The 20,113-nt window shown below is 40.4% G+C and overlaps 2 protein-coding genes across 3 annotated transcripts in view; one reads left to right on the top strand and one right to left on the bottom strand.

Annotated features, from left to right (window-relative positions):
- LOC145438357 (transcobalamin-2-like) overlaps positions 1-20,113 on the top strand; it is a 204,357-nt gene that overhangs the window by 113,613 nt on the left and 70,631 nt on the right. The window lies entirely within an intron of this gene.
- LOC145437689 (uncharacterized) lies at positions 689-14,168 on the bottom strand. 2 transcript variants are annotated; one of them, XM_080314968.1, is made up of 10 exons: positions 12,389-13,303; positions 10,926-11,563; positions 7,334-7,513; positions 7,186-7,260; positions 4,614-4,826; positions 4,313-4,341; positions 3,440-3,622; positions 3,122-3,371; positions 2,313-2,449; positions 689-1,071 (listed from the first exon to the last, which is right to left on the bottom strand). In XM_080314968.1, the coding sequence occupies exons 1-10, from the start codon at positions 12,786-12,788 to the stop codon at positions 792-794; spliced, it is 2,385 nt and encodes a 794-aa protein (XP_080171094.1). In that variant the 5' UTR covers positions 12,789-13,303; the 3' UTR covers positions 689-791. The 2 variants fall into 2 exon arrangements, with proteins under 2 accessions (XP_080171094.1, XP_080171095.1); XM_080314969.1 differs by having other exon boundaries at positions 936-1,071; positions 2,310-2,449; positions 12,389-14,168.

Below are 20,113 nucleotides of genomic sequence, written 5' to 3'. Positions count from 1 at the left end.
CTTATTTTCCTGGGTAAGAAGGCATCTAAAGCTGTTAACAGCTAATTCGTGGGAATAATGTTGTAGTACAAGCTGTAGTCAAACCACTATGTGCGCATGATGTGCGGAAGGGTTTCTTGTTAATGACTCGATCCTAAGCCGCGCGCTCAGATATGACAATTACAGCAATTAGGGCCTATATTATGTATAGCCAATACTATAGTTGTTTTCATGGTCACATATGCTCCTTTATCAGGTATTGAAGCAGATAGAGCGCGTTCAAGTCGAATGCCCTTTTTGAATACCCTGTTTTATATATATATAAACGGTCGTTTTCATAATTCTAAATATATTCGCAGTGTACTTAAGAATCTGTGGCTTACAGTTTGTGAATCACTGGTCTAACTGTAAGACAACTAGAATTAACTAGTCAAGTCTGATTCCAATGTCGGCAGTAAAATAGCACTCGATGAGATATGAAGTATCCACCGTGCCCCGTCTCTGCGGTTTGCGTAATTTAGATACCGAACCCGTAATTCCTGGAGCGGGATCAGCGAGATACTAATCGCCGATCATTTTTCATTCTGACATACCATACGATCCATATAAGCGAGTCGTTGTGGAAAATAATACACCTGAAAAACGATTTTAAAGTAAGATACTGATTGTACTATCTTTACACCTGACATACTCTGCATAACGCGAGTCCTTACTGAAAATAATATATCAGACTTTATTCAAATAATAGCGACAGGAAAAAATTGGCAGACATGCACGGAGTAGCTCCAAGCAGCATACGCATTCAGTCTAAGCTACCGCATTTTCCACACTAGATTCTTTGGAATCGGAAGTCCCGTGAGTACTTGAAGTTTGCCTTGTCGCAACGATATCAACGGCCACACAGGCCTGTTGAAAAAAGCTCTGAAAGTATACAAATGGCGCTTCTCGGCCGTGTTGCTGGCGTTGTAGAACGACAGAATGCCCTTTTCGTAGTCCAAATAGACCCCGATGCGCATTACTTTCGAAGTGCTGTTCGCGACGTGGCTGGCGACGAAGATGTATTCCTTCCTGCCTTTGTTCAAAGCTGAAAATCTGAACAAGATGGAAAACGCAGTAAATACTTGAAATTGTGTAATATACAGAGACGGTCACTGGGCAGCAGTCAGTAGGGTTGGGCAAATTCGAGTGATTCGATTCTGAATCGGGTATCAAGCTTCCGATTGAGTCGATTATATTCGAGTATCACCCACCATGACGTCACAATAGCATGAATGATGACGAAAGTTTAAATAAACACCTTTTATGCGAACGCAAAGAATATAATGCGAGTTTTACATTGAATTAAAGATTATTTGTATTTTCTGACCATACCTATTACATTAATTTTTTGTCAATGACTTCACAGATACGTCATTTCACTAACGTACGTATAGCTCTGTACTGCTTTCACTGCTTACTCCAGTTGAAATATTTTAGAGTGCAGCACTTCTACTTGAACACTTTTAGGCAAAACTACCTACTTTTCAACAATTTGAATTTTTGAGAAGTACAGAAAATAGTCTTGGGAAAACTTTGTATGTACAACACGAGTGAAATTGTCACCAGAATAGCACGAATTAGCGCGGTATCTGAGTCTATTTTCCAGAGGTGGTTACTGCGGTCAGTAACGAAGTATTTGCAGTAGGTGTTGTCTACCTGCACTACTCAATCAATCAATCAATCAATCAATCAGGTTAATTATTATTTTCATCGTTTCAAAACATCACAAGACTGCGATACAATGAAAAGATAGGAAGGTGTCGAAACAACTTGGATTAGCCATTAAGATCAGACACCCACCTTAGCCTATTCCTTCTATTTCTACTTGACAGTTTTCAGTTTTTCAGGCGAAACTATAGGCCTAGAATACTTACTTTTTCACAGACTTGGTAATCACTACTTCTACATGAGCACCGACGATAACTACTTTGACCGCCTCTGCTATTTTCGATGATCCTCCCATCTGTACTGTCGTTGGTCGTTTTGCGATTTGTCTCAAAGATGCACCTTGCAATCTCTATAGTCACCTCCGATTATCGCCAAAGGCTACGTTTCGAAACCACCAAATAGAAAACGTTCATTCTATTCACACCTTCCATTTCTACTCCAACTTGAAATAGTTTTGAAATTGATTTTCTGCTTAAAAGTGAATGGAAATTTGCAATGCGATACCGTTTTACATCAGTAGCAACGCTGACTATACTTTGACCAGATCTGGCTATCCTGTTGTTGTATGAGTAAGCAACAACGCAAACGGTCCAAGTCATGCGGCGACTGGAAAGGTACGTAACTACCTGTCTGGGTAAGTCAAGCATAAAGTCCAACTGTTGTGGTCGTCCGCTAACGTCTTTGTTCCTTGCATATGTTTGTAAGCCACGCCAAGTCGATATTCCATGCTTCTATTCACAGAAACTTCCCAGTATTGTTTTCCCTGGAGTGTAAGAACAGTTGTACAATACTAGACCAATTATAGCGGTGGTTCTCAAACTTTTTCAGACACACCTTCCATTATGATAGTGAAAAATTTCACGCCCCTCTTATCGTCATATCACAAAATGCAACCAGAATGCTAGCAATCCAAACTGGTAGTTTGATGGCATGGAAGCATATGACTGTTGATGAGAGAATTCTCAAACATGAAATTAGGACTATACACAGAGCAATAACTATGAATTGGAGGTAAATCGCGCAGGGAGCGAAAAAAAAATTCAGTTGACCGCAGCTTTGCGCTCCCCCTTGTTTGACAACCACCGAATTAGAGTGAAATGGCGCTAACATAATTGTAATCTAATTTGCGAAATGTTTCTATGCTCTAATTTTTTTTGAATTTGGAATACAATAAATTTCTCACGGTTTTGCGAATGCAGTAGTTCGATTTCTAATCTAATTTGGAAAAGCTGAACATTTGCTAGTTTTCCAACTATGACTGCTATCCATTATTTGAAGATATGTCTGAAATAGAAGCCAACGACTCCATACAAATCGTACAATGTACATTGCACATCCGACAATATCGTGCACCATGGCTGATTGAAAATCAGCACAGTTATTTCTTAACTACAAAACGACGCACGTTGACGAAGCAGAGTTAACACAGTCATACCTGAGATATGCAAGTGTCCGAGAGAACAGTGGCAAAGGTGCTCCTCCGTAATCTCGCGGCACTGATACGGGGATACGGGTGTGGGTTTTGCAAAGATGAATTGTGTGCCTGCGGGTGTATGCGAATGTGTCCGCCTTGCAAGTTATTTCTCGCCGAGCCAATGTATTCGACAGCGGTCCCACTGGCAGAGATACGAAGTGCAGTTCCCGCAGTGCTTGCGTCGAGCTTGAAAGCCAGTTTCTTTTTCTTTCTGTAGCAGAATCGGAATCAAAGATCTTTATTCACAGTCGTATTTGTTTATTTATGTGCCTAACCAACCGTGTCGTATCATTGACGTCTCCCGGCGAAAGAATACAGCCATTACAATCATCTTCGTTCTGCAATCGAATATTTTCGATTTCCTGCTGTAGCTTTTGTAAGTCAATCGTGACGCGAGAGTTCATTACGACGGGAGAAAGGCAGGAATCTTGCGGCGCTGGCGATCCGAATCCACCGAGATTTCTGGAAATATTCGGAAATGTGTCCAGCATAATGTATATCTTTAGTAATCAGGTTACAAACACGTCAGTGCAAATTTATGGCGGTAAACATGATTGAGGTGAATTCCAGGGACATAGAAACAAAACAAGTTTGAAGGATACCAGCCATTCTTTGCCTTACATTGCATGGATACTCAAATATGACATCAGACCCAAATCCGCACGGGTTCATTCACTCATTCTTGTATATAAGAAGATTTTAAAGACGCTTGGCTCGCACTTGGGAAGCGATCCAATTCTACTTCAAAGTATTTCAATAGCCCTCTAGATACGCCACCTATTCCTTGGCATGTGATACGAGTGGTCAGTTTGAAATTTCTAGAACAAACTAGTGGAATTTCAACCTTCAAGTTTCATTCAAAACGATTCTCTGGGAAGACGCGATGATATTCACTGTTTTCGAGGGTAATCCAAATCTAATGGTATAGGTCTGTGATTCGGACTGACTGATTGATTCAATTTGTCAGTCGGTTCTAGCAAAAACGTCAAATTATTCTGTCGGTTCTGTTACAAAAAGTGATTGTCAGTGATCAGTAATACAAACTGATTCGATGATCTAATGAAATAACGAGTGACGGTTCTATAGCATCGGCCGAATACGATCAATGTATAGCGACATTTCATTCGTAATATACACATACAACCTACTCACATAGTTTCCGGGCCGAGAGACGAGAATTCCTGCAATAAGAATAGATAAAGAATCAGATTGATTGACTGTACTACGATAAATTATCGCATTATCGCTGAGCTTCTAGCTGCAAAACTAACTACTAGACAGGTACCATTACAAGCCGAATTCGAAGTACATTCACTTAGCAGTCCACATGTCGTGACAGCTACAAATCAATAACAGGAACCCACACAACCCTCGATCAAGCATATCGTAACACCATATAAATTCTACAAGGAGATACATTATTGAATCATCTTTCAATTGAGCCCCAATTCACCTGTAACATTTTTACATCGTCTGCCGTCTTGAGTACTGCGTCAATTTGTCCCCAGGACGTCTCATTTTGCGATTGCAGCCTGTACAAAGCGGTCACTTTATCTTGTTTCGTCTTATCCAAAGCGGTCATAATTTCTTCGCTTTTTTCTTGGAGTCTTTCCACTGTTCTTTCGAATTGAGACTTGATTCGTTTTCGGACGTCTTCTGAACTGGACTGAAATGTTGAATCGGATAGCGAATCGAGCAATGCACACAAAATGCACAGGGGGTTGTCTTTGACCCACGCCTATACAATTTGACGTGGGTCGGCACATGATTATATTTAGATCAATAAAGCAAACTTATAACTGAAATATCGATCGAGTCAAGTTTAGTATGCGACACCCTAGCATGTGACTTTACAACCATAAAACAAACCTAAGCCCAAAAATAATCCGGGAATTAACCCTTACCCACAGCCTCACCCTAACCGAACCCTAACCCAGGGGTGGGCAAACTTTTGAGCTCGCGGGCCGCATTCAACATATGAATCCATTCGCGGGCCGCACTATATGAAATTGGGATTATAAATCAAAACGTAGTAGTGGTATTTGATTATATCGTGAGGACATGGAGATAATATATATGCTTATTTAAAACAATCCAAACATTGCTTTGATGATATCGTACACGCGTCAGAAACAGTGGCGAGATTTCATAGGCTGGTCGACCTCAATAACCAAAACTATAAAAGTGAAAGTAGGTAGTCCCGATTCTTAGAGCAGGATTGAAATTTAAATCTGTGAGCAGCGATCCGTTCATAGATTTACCAATTCCACTTTTGGTTAAGTTCCAGGAAACACAATGCGGACACCATCATAACAATGTTAGCTTCAAACACGCTTCTAATATGTGTATATAAAATATCAATACCCAATTCTACGCATACAGAGAACGAATCTACCCAAGACACGCGCGAATCATTTTTATAAGCACATTACTGAAGTAATTAAAACTGGAGTGGCCAATCTGAAATCCCACTCGTGATCCGAATTATGTCAATATCGTTAAGGATTTCTGTGATGTTTCGCAGTTGACACCTTTCAAACTGCGTGGGCCTTGAGATCGGGCTGTCGCGCCAGGAATGAAACATAAAAAATAATATAGGAAGTATTTACACCCCCCCCCCGTTTTGATGGTAAAAGGTTTCGCGCCCTTTTATCTTCATATCACAAAATGCAACCGGGATGGTAGCAGACCAGACGGATAGTTTGAAAGTATGGAAGGTTACGACTGTGGATGAAATTCAGATTAAACACAGAGCAAAAAATATGAATGGGATGGCAATCGCGCGAAGCGCGAAAAATTTCTTCAGTTAAGCTTGGCTTCAGTTGTTTTCCCGCGCAAAAGAGGGTGCACCCCCACTTTGAGAACCACTGCCTTACCATTATCATGCTGAAATTTATAAAGGAAAAGTTTAATCCAGTCCCTGCATTAAGTCGATTTTTAGTACACATTTTATCCATATTTTTAATGAGTTTCTTTAGACTCTCGCGGGCCGCACAGACCGGTGCGGAGGGCCGCATGCGGCCCGCGGGCCGTAGTTCGCCCACCCCTGCCCTAACGTATTCCTAGATAGAAGTCTAACCCAGGGTTACCATATTTTGGAAATCTGAAAAGAGGACACTTTTTCAAAATTTTCAGACTTAGAATACTGGAGTAAAATCAGGATAAAATGGTAAATTTTACCCGACATTGTAGTTGGTTGACTAAAAAAAGGTCAACTTTCCGTCTGAACTCCCGAAATACCCGCCGAAGTGTTACTTGAGTACTGATTTACTGTACCTCACACGAATTTTACTCTATATTTAACCAAAATTTTTAAAAAAGAGGACATTTGGGCGTCCTCCGTGGACACTTTCGAAAAATTCAAAAAAGAGGGCAAGTCCTCTTGAAAGAGGACGTTTGGTAACCCTAGTCCAACCCCAACTTTAACCCACATATGAAGCGCAGCATACCAAAGTGTCTTATATGCTATTATGGCGTACACTGCATGATAGGTCCACGGATCCACAAATAGATGTCGGAATATCATGAGTTATGTCGTTCTCGTGAATAAATATGAAGTTAATATTATACCGATGCTTTCATTAGACTAGTTTATTATTTTGCTTTTTGATTTCTGCGTTATTTATGCACCCTTTATATTTTCAGCAACGTAAAGTTTTACGATTGTCTATGTTTTTCTCCTGTCTGTATTTCAAATATAGGACGAGCTTAGTACACAAGCTCGAGTGTCGTGTCAACGACATCAAGCACCAGTGAATTCAATTATCTTTTCCACTCTACCCAGCAACAAGCCAATCGAATACAAATCCACCACGATATCCGCTCTCAAAACTTTGCAGTATTGTGAGCAAACCGATTAACAATACCCCAAGGTATCTGCCAGTGTTTTACGGTACTATAGTCGCGTTACGTTGGTATTGATATCGCCAAAACCGATCATAGTAAATATATGATTATCGGGGCTATACACGGACATTACGATATCAACAAGGGAACTTCATCTATTCAATAGGTCTAGTCCCAACCTCCATTATCTTTCTCCTTCCGCGCATCTGTGATATGCTGTTTTCAATTTCTCGTTTTCTCTCAGCCATCTTTAACTGAAAGTATGCACAAGTGCTTGAAAAGATGCTTTACCAATGTAGAAACCGGGCTATAGCGTCCGATACTCACTCTAATCACTTTCACCGCAGAGGCCAATGGCAGGACGTCGTGATCCTTGTGACGCTCGAAGGCGCATTTGTAACAAACAGCTTGGAGACAAATCTTACAGAACAGGACTGCGTCCGTATTTTCTCCCGCTTTCCGGCGTTTGTGATTGCGGCACAGGGTCGTTAAAAACTTTGTGGCTTCCTGAAAATGATGTGTGAAACAATCAAGGCTGCTTTCCCAGGAATGCAGACTTGTACAAAGCACCAAACTTTTTAGTTGTCGGCCAATTAACAACCATTTTTATTTCGTAGTTCGAGTTGTGGATCTTGAAAAGTGAGTAGCAATACTTGAGCACTTAAAAATAGTTGCTGAACTATTACATAACCCGTGTCACCATTTCGCGTGAATTGTGATACCGGTGTTCTGTTCTTGCAACCATTGCTAGCTCAGAGTCATCAATACTAACAGTAACAGGGGCATAGTCAGGGGTGGGTTTTGGAGGCCAAAAATTAATAAGGTGCTTTGGAATTGAATCTAGTTTAGTTGAGTTTTAGTCAGTTAGTTGCGACTTTTCGAAAAGTGAGTAGTTCTTGCTTTAGTTGTCAATTTTGAATATCCAGTAGTTTGTACAAGTTTGCTTGACTGGGAAAAGTACTCCCTCAATGACTGTTATGTAGGGTTACCATATTTTGGAAACATGAAAAGAGGACACTTTCTAAAAATCAGAATAGTTAGTTTACTGAAATTGAAAACATCCGATTTTGAAATATTTACTGGAAATCTTGTTGTGTTGACTCAAAAAAAAGGCCATCACTTTGTTCGACTCTCGAATGAACCCCTCGAACGTCCGCATTACCTATTTCGCATCGTTCATGTCAATTTTCAGTTAACCCTGTCCTTTAGCCTAGCTGTAAAAGCTGTGAAGGAGGACGAATTGCCAAAAAGGAGGACGTTTAGGCGTTCTCGGAGGACATTTTCAATTTCCTGAAAAGGGAGGATACATCCTCCTAAGGATGACATATATGGTAAACCTACGTTATATCAGATTCCGGTTTTCAGCAGATAAAGGAATTCTCCGAACCCTAAGCATAACGCAACCTAACGACGACAATTGTAACTGAGATTGGCGGAGTTTTGTTTTTACTGACCAAGTCCGGGTGGCACGATATTGCAATACTGGGATAATATAGTTGCGGCATCAATTGTGAAAACGCAACCTAGTCATAACAGAGGCAGCGACAATGGTCAGCGTTGCTATAAGTAGACGTACAAGTGACGTGAATTTCCAGTAAGATTACATGTAGATATGGCAATTTGCAAGACATGTCAAAACTAACTCAAGTGGGAATCGAAAATGAATGATCTGAAAAGAACTATATAAGGACTTTAAAAAAGTAGTTAGATCGAGGGGTCGCATATACATTCAGCTGTTTTCTGTTGTGCCTACTTTCTAAATTGCAAGATGCATGTTCGCGACTATCGCAAAGACTAATGACACTAGAAATAGGCAGTATCTTATAATATAGTCAGTTACGGAGATACAGGCGCTGTTTCAAGCGGTTCATATTACGATTTCACTCGCAAAGTGATGTAAACTTATCTCATAACTCTACTTTACAAGATCCAAATCGTAAAACATAATCAGTTTTGTCGGAAAAAGATGTTCAGGTAGGGGTGAAAATAGTGCACTCTACACTACAGTCTACGAAAAGAGTGTGTGTTCACACCTAAAGGGTGGTACGAGAATACGTGTATATCTGCGTGTATAGTGTATACCTTCTTATATCCTACGTACAAGTATCATTAGGATTAAAATGTTGTGTTCAAGTTATACCGCGGTGTAGTCTTAGGTATAGGTACTATTTTCGTATACTAAGGGTGTATATTCACACCTGTTGAAAAAGGTGTTAGGGGTGTGTGAATACACACTTTTGTCGCTCATAGCGTAGAAACACAACTTCTCGAGAAGTATTAGTCTTTCAGCATCACTGTAAATCCATCCATGGGTGGGAAAATATGTGTACTTATCAAATTCCCACTATAGCTTATAGGGTGTAAACAGGTGAACAGCACTTTCAGGGATACCAGTCAGCTAGTCAGCCTTCAGGATTACCGGACCACGACCTAGCATATATATCTCGCCTTCCGCCACATGCCACCTCATTCTGTCGCTTACCTTTTATATTCTCTGCTTTACTTTTCAGTCAGAGATCATGCCTCTTCTCTACTTCACCTAGGCCAAGGTGGGTGTCTGCTTTCAAAGACTACTCCAAGTTGTTTCGACACCCTCCTATCTTTTCATTGGATCAGAGTTTTGTGGTGGTTTGAAATGATGAAAATGTTAATAAACGGATACTGATATTGAAGTGCTTTCACAACCTTCCAATTAGTGAAAATGAATACTCCAGTCCTTTTTTAGGCTTACAACACAAATCAAACACAACATTTTCAACTAAATGATGCTTGCACGTAGGAACGTAAGGTATGCACGTCGGCACGGAGGATCTATATCAGTGGTTTTCAACCGGGGGTCCATGGACCCCTAGCGGTCCGCGAAACCTCTAAATTTGCTGAATTATTGAAAACTTAATTTGAATGTTTTTAAGCTATATGGATAGCACCAGGCATTGGCGCTTCGTAACTGCTGAAACTTCAGGAGTCACATCAACAGAATGGCAGTCTGGGATGAAATATCCTATTCTGTGCCAATTCATTTCAATTGCCAAATTGCCAATAGCTTATACTGATACAAACATATAGCTGTTTAGAGATGTTTTGTTGGGGATTGCGGAAAAAAAGGTTGAAGTAGTTGAAGGCTGGATTCAAAATGTTTGCAAACCAGTTTTGATTTGAAGTTGTTAGTCTCAGCAAATTAGGGAACAGTCGTTGAACATGAAAATTCCTGAAGTCTTTTTTCCAAATTTGTGTAAACATAGGGATTGAAACCGCGCCGCGGAATCCATATTCTCCTGTGATATACTAAAACCATACTATTCAAGAATAACTTCCATAAGATTAGCTGGAAGTTAAAAATTACTATAGGGTGGACGTGATATGTGCATTAATTTTTTTTTTCAATTTTAGTGCCATATATGTTGCGATCGTGGCCAAAGGTGTCGTCGGAAGCTTTACGCGTTAATAGGCCTATGACATTCGCCACCAATTGTCTCAGTGGAAATGGATTATGGGCACTTGACAGACGATAAGCGAACAAAAATATCATATCGAATTTGAAGACACGACCACGTATTTCATGAAATTCAGCGGCAGAATTCGCTATGACAAAATGGCCTCCCCATTTTCTACGTATAGTACTTTATTTTCAAGACAAGTCATTTTGTTGCTGTTTGTCACTAGCCTACAGCTAATATTTGCACACGACATATGACAATTGCACGATAATTGACCTATATCTGAACTAAATCTTGTGAGGGTCCGCGGGGTCCATGGCGGTCCAAAGCGGATCCGCGAGGACAAAAAGGTTGAGAACCACTGATCTATATTATAACCGCGATATCATTCTGAGTTAGGGTTTTATTTTCGCTGGGCTGAAAATCTGCATAATACACGGTTTTCGTTAACATTAGACGACCAACTCATAGCGATCACATACCGTCTGGATTCGATTCTGTTCCGACTGTTCCACGATCGCTTGCTCTGCGTTTTCAAGCTCTTCGTCAATGGGCGAGTTCGGTTTTCTGCTCTCCCAAGGCACGTCCGCGTGCAAATGCGACTGGTGTTGATCGTAGTGATGCTGTACGACAGTGTCTGCTGTGTCCTGATCAGATGAAGATTCGTCTTTGGCCGACTCTTTGTCTTCAGGCGATGCGGATTTCGTGATGAAACTGTTGCGTTCTTCCAGAATTTCCATCTTTCCTGTGAATACGGTCTTCGACGCTCTACGAACGTTACCGTAGACTGATTTTCTCGCTGGACTGCTAGATCCATCATCATCTGTGCTTGTGTTCGGAGTCGAATCATTCTTTGCCTGTGCTTTACGCATGTCGCTGTTCGGTATAGTCACGTCATATCGTTGTTTAGCCGACGGTCTACTGTCAGCACCATTGCCGACCGCGCCTTGAGGTATGGCGCCTTTTGGAGTTTTTTTACGTGGCAGCTTTTCGGCTACTGTATCGATGTAGGGACGATGGCCTGCGATGTCTTCCAACTGCGGATTTATGCCTTGTAGCATTCGATTCGACTTGGAATCTTGGAGACCGTTATTCAACTCTTTCGATTGCAGCTCGGCATCTGTAGAATTCGCGTGTGTCACTCGAGAATATGCAATTTTCTGCGTATCCAGATGTTAAGTATAGTGAAAAAAATGAAAATCTGAACTAATAAATGAAAATATTTGAAATGTAATAATGATCAATTCCTGAAGTGCGTGCTAAGTAAATATTAATTGCAAGGATATGGGTGGCTCGTTCTGTGAAATTGTTTACAGACATGGACAACTATATAGTTCTAGTCATCTAATTAGAATAACTAGAGCGAAATGCTGATAATATAGTTCGTGAAATATTTCCCATGCTCTTATCTTAATTCTAATCAAATTTCTGGTTTCCCCGAGAACGCTACATGCCCAAGCCTAACGTACATTTGCCTTTTTAGTGCTTATGAGAATGAAGTCTAATATGACATGAACTGAAATTGATTTTTTTTGTCGTTCTTTATAATACGGAATTTATTTCAATTACCGTATTTTTACGAATTCGGTATTTCTAATTCTAATCTAATTTCGTAAAGCTGAAAATTCTCTAGTTCCAACTCTGATTTGTTGGGAGCAGAGAAATAAGCTTCCTATGCTGGCAGAACCACTGGTTGCACAGGACTACCTAAATTTAAGGCGAGTGAATAACACGCATTTCTGGACATTCAAGAACTGCTGTGATTAAGCCTGCTAGCGAGCTAAGTATATTAATGACTAGCTGTATTTGACCTTGCTTAAACTTGTAGGTTATGCATGTGTTTGTGTACGTATGCTCAAATAATGAAGAAGTAATCTACATGATTTCTATTCTCGTAATGAGGAGAGGTGACTGGTGACAACGTGCAACGAAGCGATTGGAATACCTTCGCTAATATCATCTTCCGAAACCTCCTGATTATGCAGAGCATGCAAGCTATTCTCGCTGCTAATTACGTGCCCCAGCTTTGCAGAATTTACTGTTCCGTTCGTTGCGAGTAAATGAAATTTGCTCACACTTTTGCTATTAGTTTTTGTTTTGCGCTTCCAAAGGTATCTCGTGTTGACGTTATCAGTGCTCAAATACGAATCCGCAAAGGTGTGAGGTTTCGACTTGCATCGCTTAGGCAACGGTTTCCTTGCAGAACTAGTCAAGGCGTATTTCGTCAGTACAGAAGAGCTCCTCGAAACAGAGCATAAATCGCTCCCTGCTTTACTTTTGCGCCTTGAGATCTTGGAAATGCTACTATCCTTTAAACTCACTGCTCCGTTGTCAGGCTCATCCATCCGTTATCCGCACTCCAGAATATCATTCTATGACTTTGTTATCCCAGGCGACTCCACTCCAAACTGAATTCACGATTCTCTCGTATAATTTAATTTCATCGCCTAATGATTGCTTAAGCAAACACGAAATAAAATCAAGAGACTAACAATTTGTTAAACAGTTTTTTAAATAAAGGCCATCTACAACAACACTTAAAATAATACCTTTGGTAACTCATTCAAGTATACAGTGACGTTGAAACAATTTGGCAATCGTTCGACCAAACGTGGCATATTACGTTCAAGTGGAACTATCGTGATACTGGACGCCTATTACACCTATTTGATGTGAAACTAACGGTCGATACTTTTCAGGGACACTAATGAGTGTATGGCAATCAATAATCGAGGGCGGTTTAATTGTTATCTCTTTTATAGTATCACACCTCCGGTCGCACTTGATGTAGGCATTTTATAAACTTTATGTTTGGAAATCCGCACATCTAGCGAATTAAAGCGCATAGTAACGCCCAGAAAGGTGGACCACGTAAACATATCCCTATACATTCCTGGGATATATCTTCATATTGGTGTACGTTTGGCTCATCCTCGCCAACTATAAACGATTTAACAGCAAAATTGTGTACCATGAATTGCCTTGACCTGATTTGCAAACTATATCCTATGGTGGATATACGTAGAATAAGTAATACAACACTCTCAATTGTATCTGTCCTGAATAGATATAACGAAAGCGCTAGTAGCCCATGCTCATGAATAGCTAGTTTCAATGATGTTGATTATGTTATCGACCAGCAGATAATTATCGCTCCTGTATACAATACGATGCATGCACTATCATCTCTATCATCTTTATCAAAATACCCCCCTTTCATAAACTTGACTACATTATCGAATAATATCACTTGATGAAGAAGCATCACTCGGTTAGAAACCGCCATTAACCATTCACATTGTAGCTTAAGAATTATCGCCTGAATGATATTTGAAGTCCCATGGACAACATATATTCTCATTGTTTTTCTGTAGTACCATTGATAGCAGCGAATAGGTCACTAGCCTCAAGTACCAGTAGCCGAAGTCCATTGACGACTTGGCGTCCGTTGGCATTGGGCTATGGGGATATAATCGATATCATGCAACTCATGCTATGCTGTTGGAATTAGACACTCCGAGTTACGACTATCGTAGTTCTATAAACAGTCAAACATTACTATTGAGATGCTTTCTGGGCATTAGGACCTCATGGCATAAAACTTGCAGCGAGAACTGGATTATCGATTCGGATAACAACACTATATACAGTCGTAGTATCAACTATAGTATAGGCCTAAACTCTAGGATCGTTTCAAAGTCATTTACAAAAAATTCTAATGCACTTCGGCAATTTTTTATTGTATCAAAACTGAAATCACTCTATTGTCCTTATTTTGGATTCGATTTGGGGATGAACAAGGGAAGCATTCTCCGATTTTTACTTGTGACTGCTGGAGTCGTTTCTATATCTTATAATCAACACAACTCCGAGTCCAACTCATTTTCGAAAGTTCGAGATTCTGAGTTACAACATCGTTGCAATCTTTTAGATTTAGGGATTAGTGACCCAATCTGTAATGCAACGAGTTCTCTGACCTATATGATAAATAAGACTACAAAGCTCTTAGCCAAGCAAGATGATGCATAGTAAACCTGTAATCACCAGCGTCCGACAGAATAAAAATGTATTATATTGAATTAAATAAAACAAATAACAAATGTACTAGCAACAAACATCAAATAATAACAACTAGCCCTTCCTCGTGATATCGAGTGACCGTCAACAGCAGTGCAGCCGTTTCTAGACAACCTTATTGAGACAAAACAGAAATATATTGACACTGGATCAGAGTCTTATTATGAAACTTGATCACTATCAGTCACATCGGATTCGTATTCTGAACTTGTTTATATAGCTGAATGGATGATGTACAGTTCCTATAGCAGCTAGATGAGCATTGTACTGGACTTGAATTGGACGGGAAAAACATTTGTACATGACGAGGTGCTCGTTCACAGCTATATTTACAGCAGGGGTCGGCAAACCCCGGCACGCGTGCCATTTGTGGCACGAGAGATGATTTTTCATGGCACACCAAATGATTTGACACAACCTATTATAACCATGTTTTTGCAAAAAATGATTCAGAAGTTTTCAAAATGTACAAAGCTCGTAGGCGATCCAAAATTATTTCGTAAATCAACATAAAATAGAGTGTTTTAGGGCAGATTTTGCATATCTTGAAACTATTTTCCGCGCTTCGCGCGATTTATTGGACCTAATGTCTTGATTGTAATGTGGGAACCCCTAATAAATAAATATAAATGTATATAGAAAATGTTTTTGAAAACTATGCATGGTGTTGATAAATGAGTCAACCGTATTAGCAGTTATGAAAGAACGTCAACCAAATATCGTATGAAACCATTTGGGTACTTTGGTTTAGCAGTGTTCTGTTGACTGTGCATGTGCAGTGCGCAGCCTACGGGAGCGCAACTTATGAACCGCCGGCATTTCTGTGCTGGGCATTTTCACGCCATAGAAGACACGACCTAGACATAAAGTTTCAGACAACATGCGACTCCTGTGCGGTGCATGCGCTGCCAAAAAAAAAACTTGAAACAAAATAACCGCCGCATGCTGGCCAAAACGTTCGACATAGCTAGGTCCACTATCCAGGCGCCGAAATGACCAGTGCCGAATAGTGCAGTGCCCGCAGCAGGGTTGCAATGACTCGAGTCCGACTCGAGTCACGATTTTATGATGACTCGACTTGACACGAGTCATTTTCTCAAAATACGGAAATGACTCGACTCGACTTGACTCGAGTCATGCGCACCAAGTCCTATGATTCAAGACTCTGACGGCCAAGACCGACATTATATTGTAATTACGAAGAACAGGAACGTAACCACCCTATTGGTATCGTTTATTGGTACTAGTACTTGAAAATCCGACCAGATACTGCTAAAAGTGAGGAAAATTAATATCTTATAATGGGAACCATTTGATATCACAAAACAGAGTTATAAAAGTGGGCATCACAAGATTCTAACTGGAAACTGAGCAGTCAACACAATGACTTGGACTCGGACTCGAGTCATAATACCATAACTCGAACTCGTACCTTTGCTCGACGACTTGGACTCGGACTTGACTCGGTCTTAAAAATGACTCGACTTGACTCGAGTCAAAACTATAAAATTGAGATTGTGACTCGGAGCCTTGTGACTTGGTTACAACCCTGGCCCGCAGCTTGAGCCGCATGTATCAAATGAGACCTGCTGAGGAAAATAATGAGCCCCGTGTCGAAATGAGAATTTAGAATCGTGTTCGCATCGTCCGTCAGAAGGAGATATTCTTTTAGTTTCGACTGGTGGCAAGCGATTCCAATATATCTGGAGCAATGAAAATTCTTAGTATACCGTGATCCTTTACACACCAACCTTAATGTGACACCAAACCGAATTGAATGATACAGGGGTGGGTACATTTCATCATCATCAGATCATATCATCGTGACAACACTGATTGGCCTGTCACTCATTGGATATGGTACCGAACACAGTGGACTTGGAAACGACCAAATCAATCACAGAAGATCTATCATCGCGCGACTAAAAATAAATTATGAAAATATTACGTGCATGTAAGCGATAGGTCGGGTGTGGTAGCGACCAAAATTTATTCCCTTTGCGACCAATAATTCAAGAATCACTGGGTAACGGATGCCGTTGCCAGCTGCAGGAAAACGGGTTGGTGGTAGGCTATACCTTGCTTGAAACGTAAAATATTAATATATTGAATGCTTGGCGCGCAAGCTGGTAAATATTTGACAATTTTTGCCGTTTTGGATCGCTGCACACAAAAGGTTGCGGCTCCGATTTACAGCTCCGTTCCTGCTCACCATCGACATCTAACGAAAAACTTTTGCAAAACGCATCCATGCATTACTAGAGTTAACAGCAGCAGCATTCTGCAATCTGCACTTTGCAAGTTAACCCTGCAAATTATACCACTGTGATTCTATTAGAATTTTTGCGCGAAATCGGTGATCGGGTGAATCATGAAAATATACTCGGGTGTCATTACGTTTGTTGCTTTGGAAATTACATCGGCATATTCGAGAACCTCTTGCCAGACTATTTCTTGGTGATGTATTCAACGACAAATGCCTGTAAACGACGGTTTTCGGGTGTATTTCCGGGTATTATGACGAAAGAACAATTTTAAGAAGACGAATGGATACCTACTACGCAGCCGTTTGACTGAATATTTTGCAGAGAAATCGCCAGAAATGTGTCGATGATAACGCTCAGCAGACCATGTCTATCGACAATCCTTGGGGTATAAATATATTTCGAAGAGTGCGAGAATGGTTTGACACCGGCGGCAGCTACAAAGAATCATCATTTTCCCGAATATATGATCACTACGAATAGTAGAACTCTTTTTTAAAAGATTTATGCTCCGGACTCTACATATATCTCATTAGAATCGAATTGAAATCGGACATTTTCGAAATTTCGATAATCCGGACACAATTATGGCCCCAGTTCGACCCTTGGGACGTCGACTTGCATAATAATTTTGGTCTCGATAGAAGCGGCCAGATTAGTAGAATCCATTTCAAAACGAATTAAGCTTCGGACTCTACATATATCTCATTAGAATCGAATTGGAATCGTACATTTTCGAAATTTCGATAATCCGGACACAATTATAGCCGCAGTTCGACCCTTGGGACGTCGACTTGGATAATAACTTTGGTCTCGATAGAAGTGGCCAGATTAGTAGAATCCATTTTAAAACGAATTAAGCTTCGGACTCTACATATATCTCATTAGAATCGAATTGAAATCGGACATTTTCGAAATTTCGATAATCTGGACACAATTATGGCCCCAGTTCGACCCTTGGGACGTCGACTTGAATAATAACTTTGGTATTGATGGAATCGGCTAGACTGGTAGAATCCATTTCAAAATGAATTAGGCTTCGGACTCTACATATATCTCATTAGAATCGAATTGAAATCGGACATTTTCGAAATCTCGATAATCCGGACACAATTATGGCCCCAGTTCGACCCTTGGGACGTCGACTTGAATAATAATTTTGGTCTCGATAGAAGCGGCCAGATTAGTAGAATCCATTTCAAAACGAATTAGGCTTCGGACTCTACATATATCTCATTAGAATCGAATTGAAATCGGACATATTCGAAATTTCGATAATCCGGACACAATTATGGCCCCAGTTCGACCCTTGGGACGTCGACTTGAATAATAACTTTGGTATTGATGGAATCGGCTAGACTGGTAGAATCCATTTCAAAATGAATTAGGCTTCGGACTCTACATATACCTCATTAGAATCGAATTGAAATCGGACATTTTCGAAATCTCGATAATCCGGACACAATTATGGCCCCAGTTCGACCCTTGGGACGTCGACTTGAATAATAATTTTGGTCTCGATAGAAGCGGCCAGATTAGTAGAATCCATTTCAAAACGAATTAGGCTTCGGACTCTACATATATCTCATTAGAATCGAATTGAAATCGGACATATTCGAAATTTCGATAATCCGGACACAATTATGGCCCCAGATCGACCCTTGGGACGTCGACTTGAATAATAATTTTGGTATTGATGGAATCGGCTAGACTAGTAGAATCCATTTCAAAAAGAATTAGGCTTCGGACTCTACATATATCTCATTAGAGTCGAATTGAAATCGGACATATTCGAAATTTCGATAATCCGGACACAATTATGGCCCCAGATCGACCCTTGGGACGTCGACTTGAATAATAATTTTAGTATTGATGGAATCGGCTAGGCTAGTAGAATCCATTTCAAAAAAAATTAGGCTTCGGACTCTACATATATCTCATTAGAATCGAATTGAAATCGGACATATTCGAAATTTCCATAATCCGGACACAATTATGGCCCCAGATCGACCCTTGGGACGTCGACTTGAATAATAATTTTGGTATTGATGGAATCGGCTAGACTAGTAGAATCCATTTCAAAAAGAATTAGGCTTCGGACTCTACACATATCTCATTAGAATCGAATTGAAATCGGACATATTCGAAATTTCGATAATTCGGACACAATTATGGCCCCAGATCGACCCTTGGGACGTCGACTTGAATAATAATTTTGGTATTGATGGAATCGGCTAGACTAGTAGAAGCCATTTCAAAAAGAATTAGGCTTCGGACTCGACATATATCTCATTGGAATCGAATTGAAATTGGACATTTTCGAAATTTGGGCACCCGAATTACAAAGTGGGCTCCGCTTGACCCGGGGCTTCTGTTCGTCCAGCACTCTGTTGACGAGCAACTGATATTGTACAGCTAATTTTTGCGCATAAGTAATCTGTAGTAATGTTAGGGTTACAATACCTTCTTTAAAGAGGATTTGTCCTATTTTTTGACTATTTTGAAATTGTCCCAGGAGGACGCCCAAATGTCCTTTTTTTAGATTTTGTCCTATTTATTGGCGAATTATGGTTAAATATAGGGTGAAATTCGACTGAAGTACAGTACATCGGCACCGGAGTAACGTTCCGGAGGACATTCCGGGAGCTGAGCTGGAATGTCGATATTTTTGTCTATTTTAGTCAATCAACGAAGAATTCAACAAAAGTGTGAATTTCTGGAGCCAAGTCGGATAATGACCTTTTTTAAAGTCAACCAACCACAAAGTCGCGAAAAATTTATCATTTTTTCCCGATTTTACTCCGGTTATTGTAAGTCTGAAAATTTTGGAGATCTGTCCTCCATTTAGATTTCCGAAATATGGTAACCCTGATTAATGTATTAGATTTAGTTGAATGTGTGTTGTGATTGGCGCTTATCAACACTTCGGTCAAATGCACCCTCACGGTAATTTTGTAAGGTTCGTGTCTTTTCGGTTTTTTCCTCCTTCGCCGTTCTTTTTCTGGTCTCTGCTGGCGCCTTGGCTTTCTTGAGTTCGTCTCTCTCTTCATCTGGGCTTGTGAAGGCGCTGAGGAGCCCAGATAGACGCATAGAAACACGACAGAGCCGAGACTACAAACAGCAATCATTGGTGTCGGGACTGTAATGCTTAGCACACTGCGCCACTCGCTTCCCCTGTATTGTGTTGTATTGTGATAGATATTTGTATTAATGAAATTTGGGGCTCCGTGATGGCCTCCAAATCGGCGTGTTCCGTGGGTTCTGCGGCTTGGTAAGGGTTAAGTACCATTGAGCTGACAGCTTCACGATTTCACCATTTAGGCCTACTT

This window comes from Botryllus schlosseri, chromosome 4, assembly GCF_051294905.1.
Source record: "Botryllus schlosseri isolate E-star chromosome 4, Bs_hap1, whole genome shotgun sequence".
In the NCBI taxonomy this organism is placed as follows: domain Eukaryota; kingdom Metazoa; phylum Chordata; class Ascidiacea; order Stolidobranchia; family Styelidae; genus Botryllus; species Botryllus schlosseri.
The sequence above is the reverse complement of the archived record's forward strand: the minus strand, read 5'-3'. Positions and strand labels throughout refer to the sequence as shown.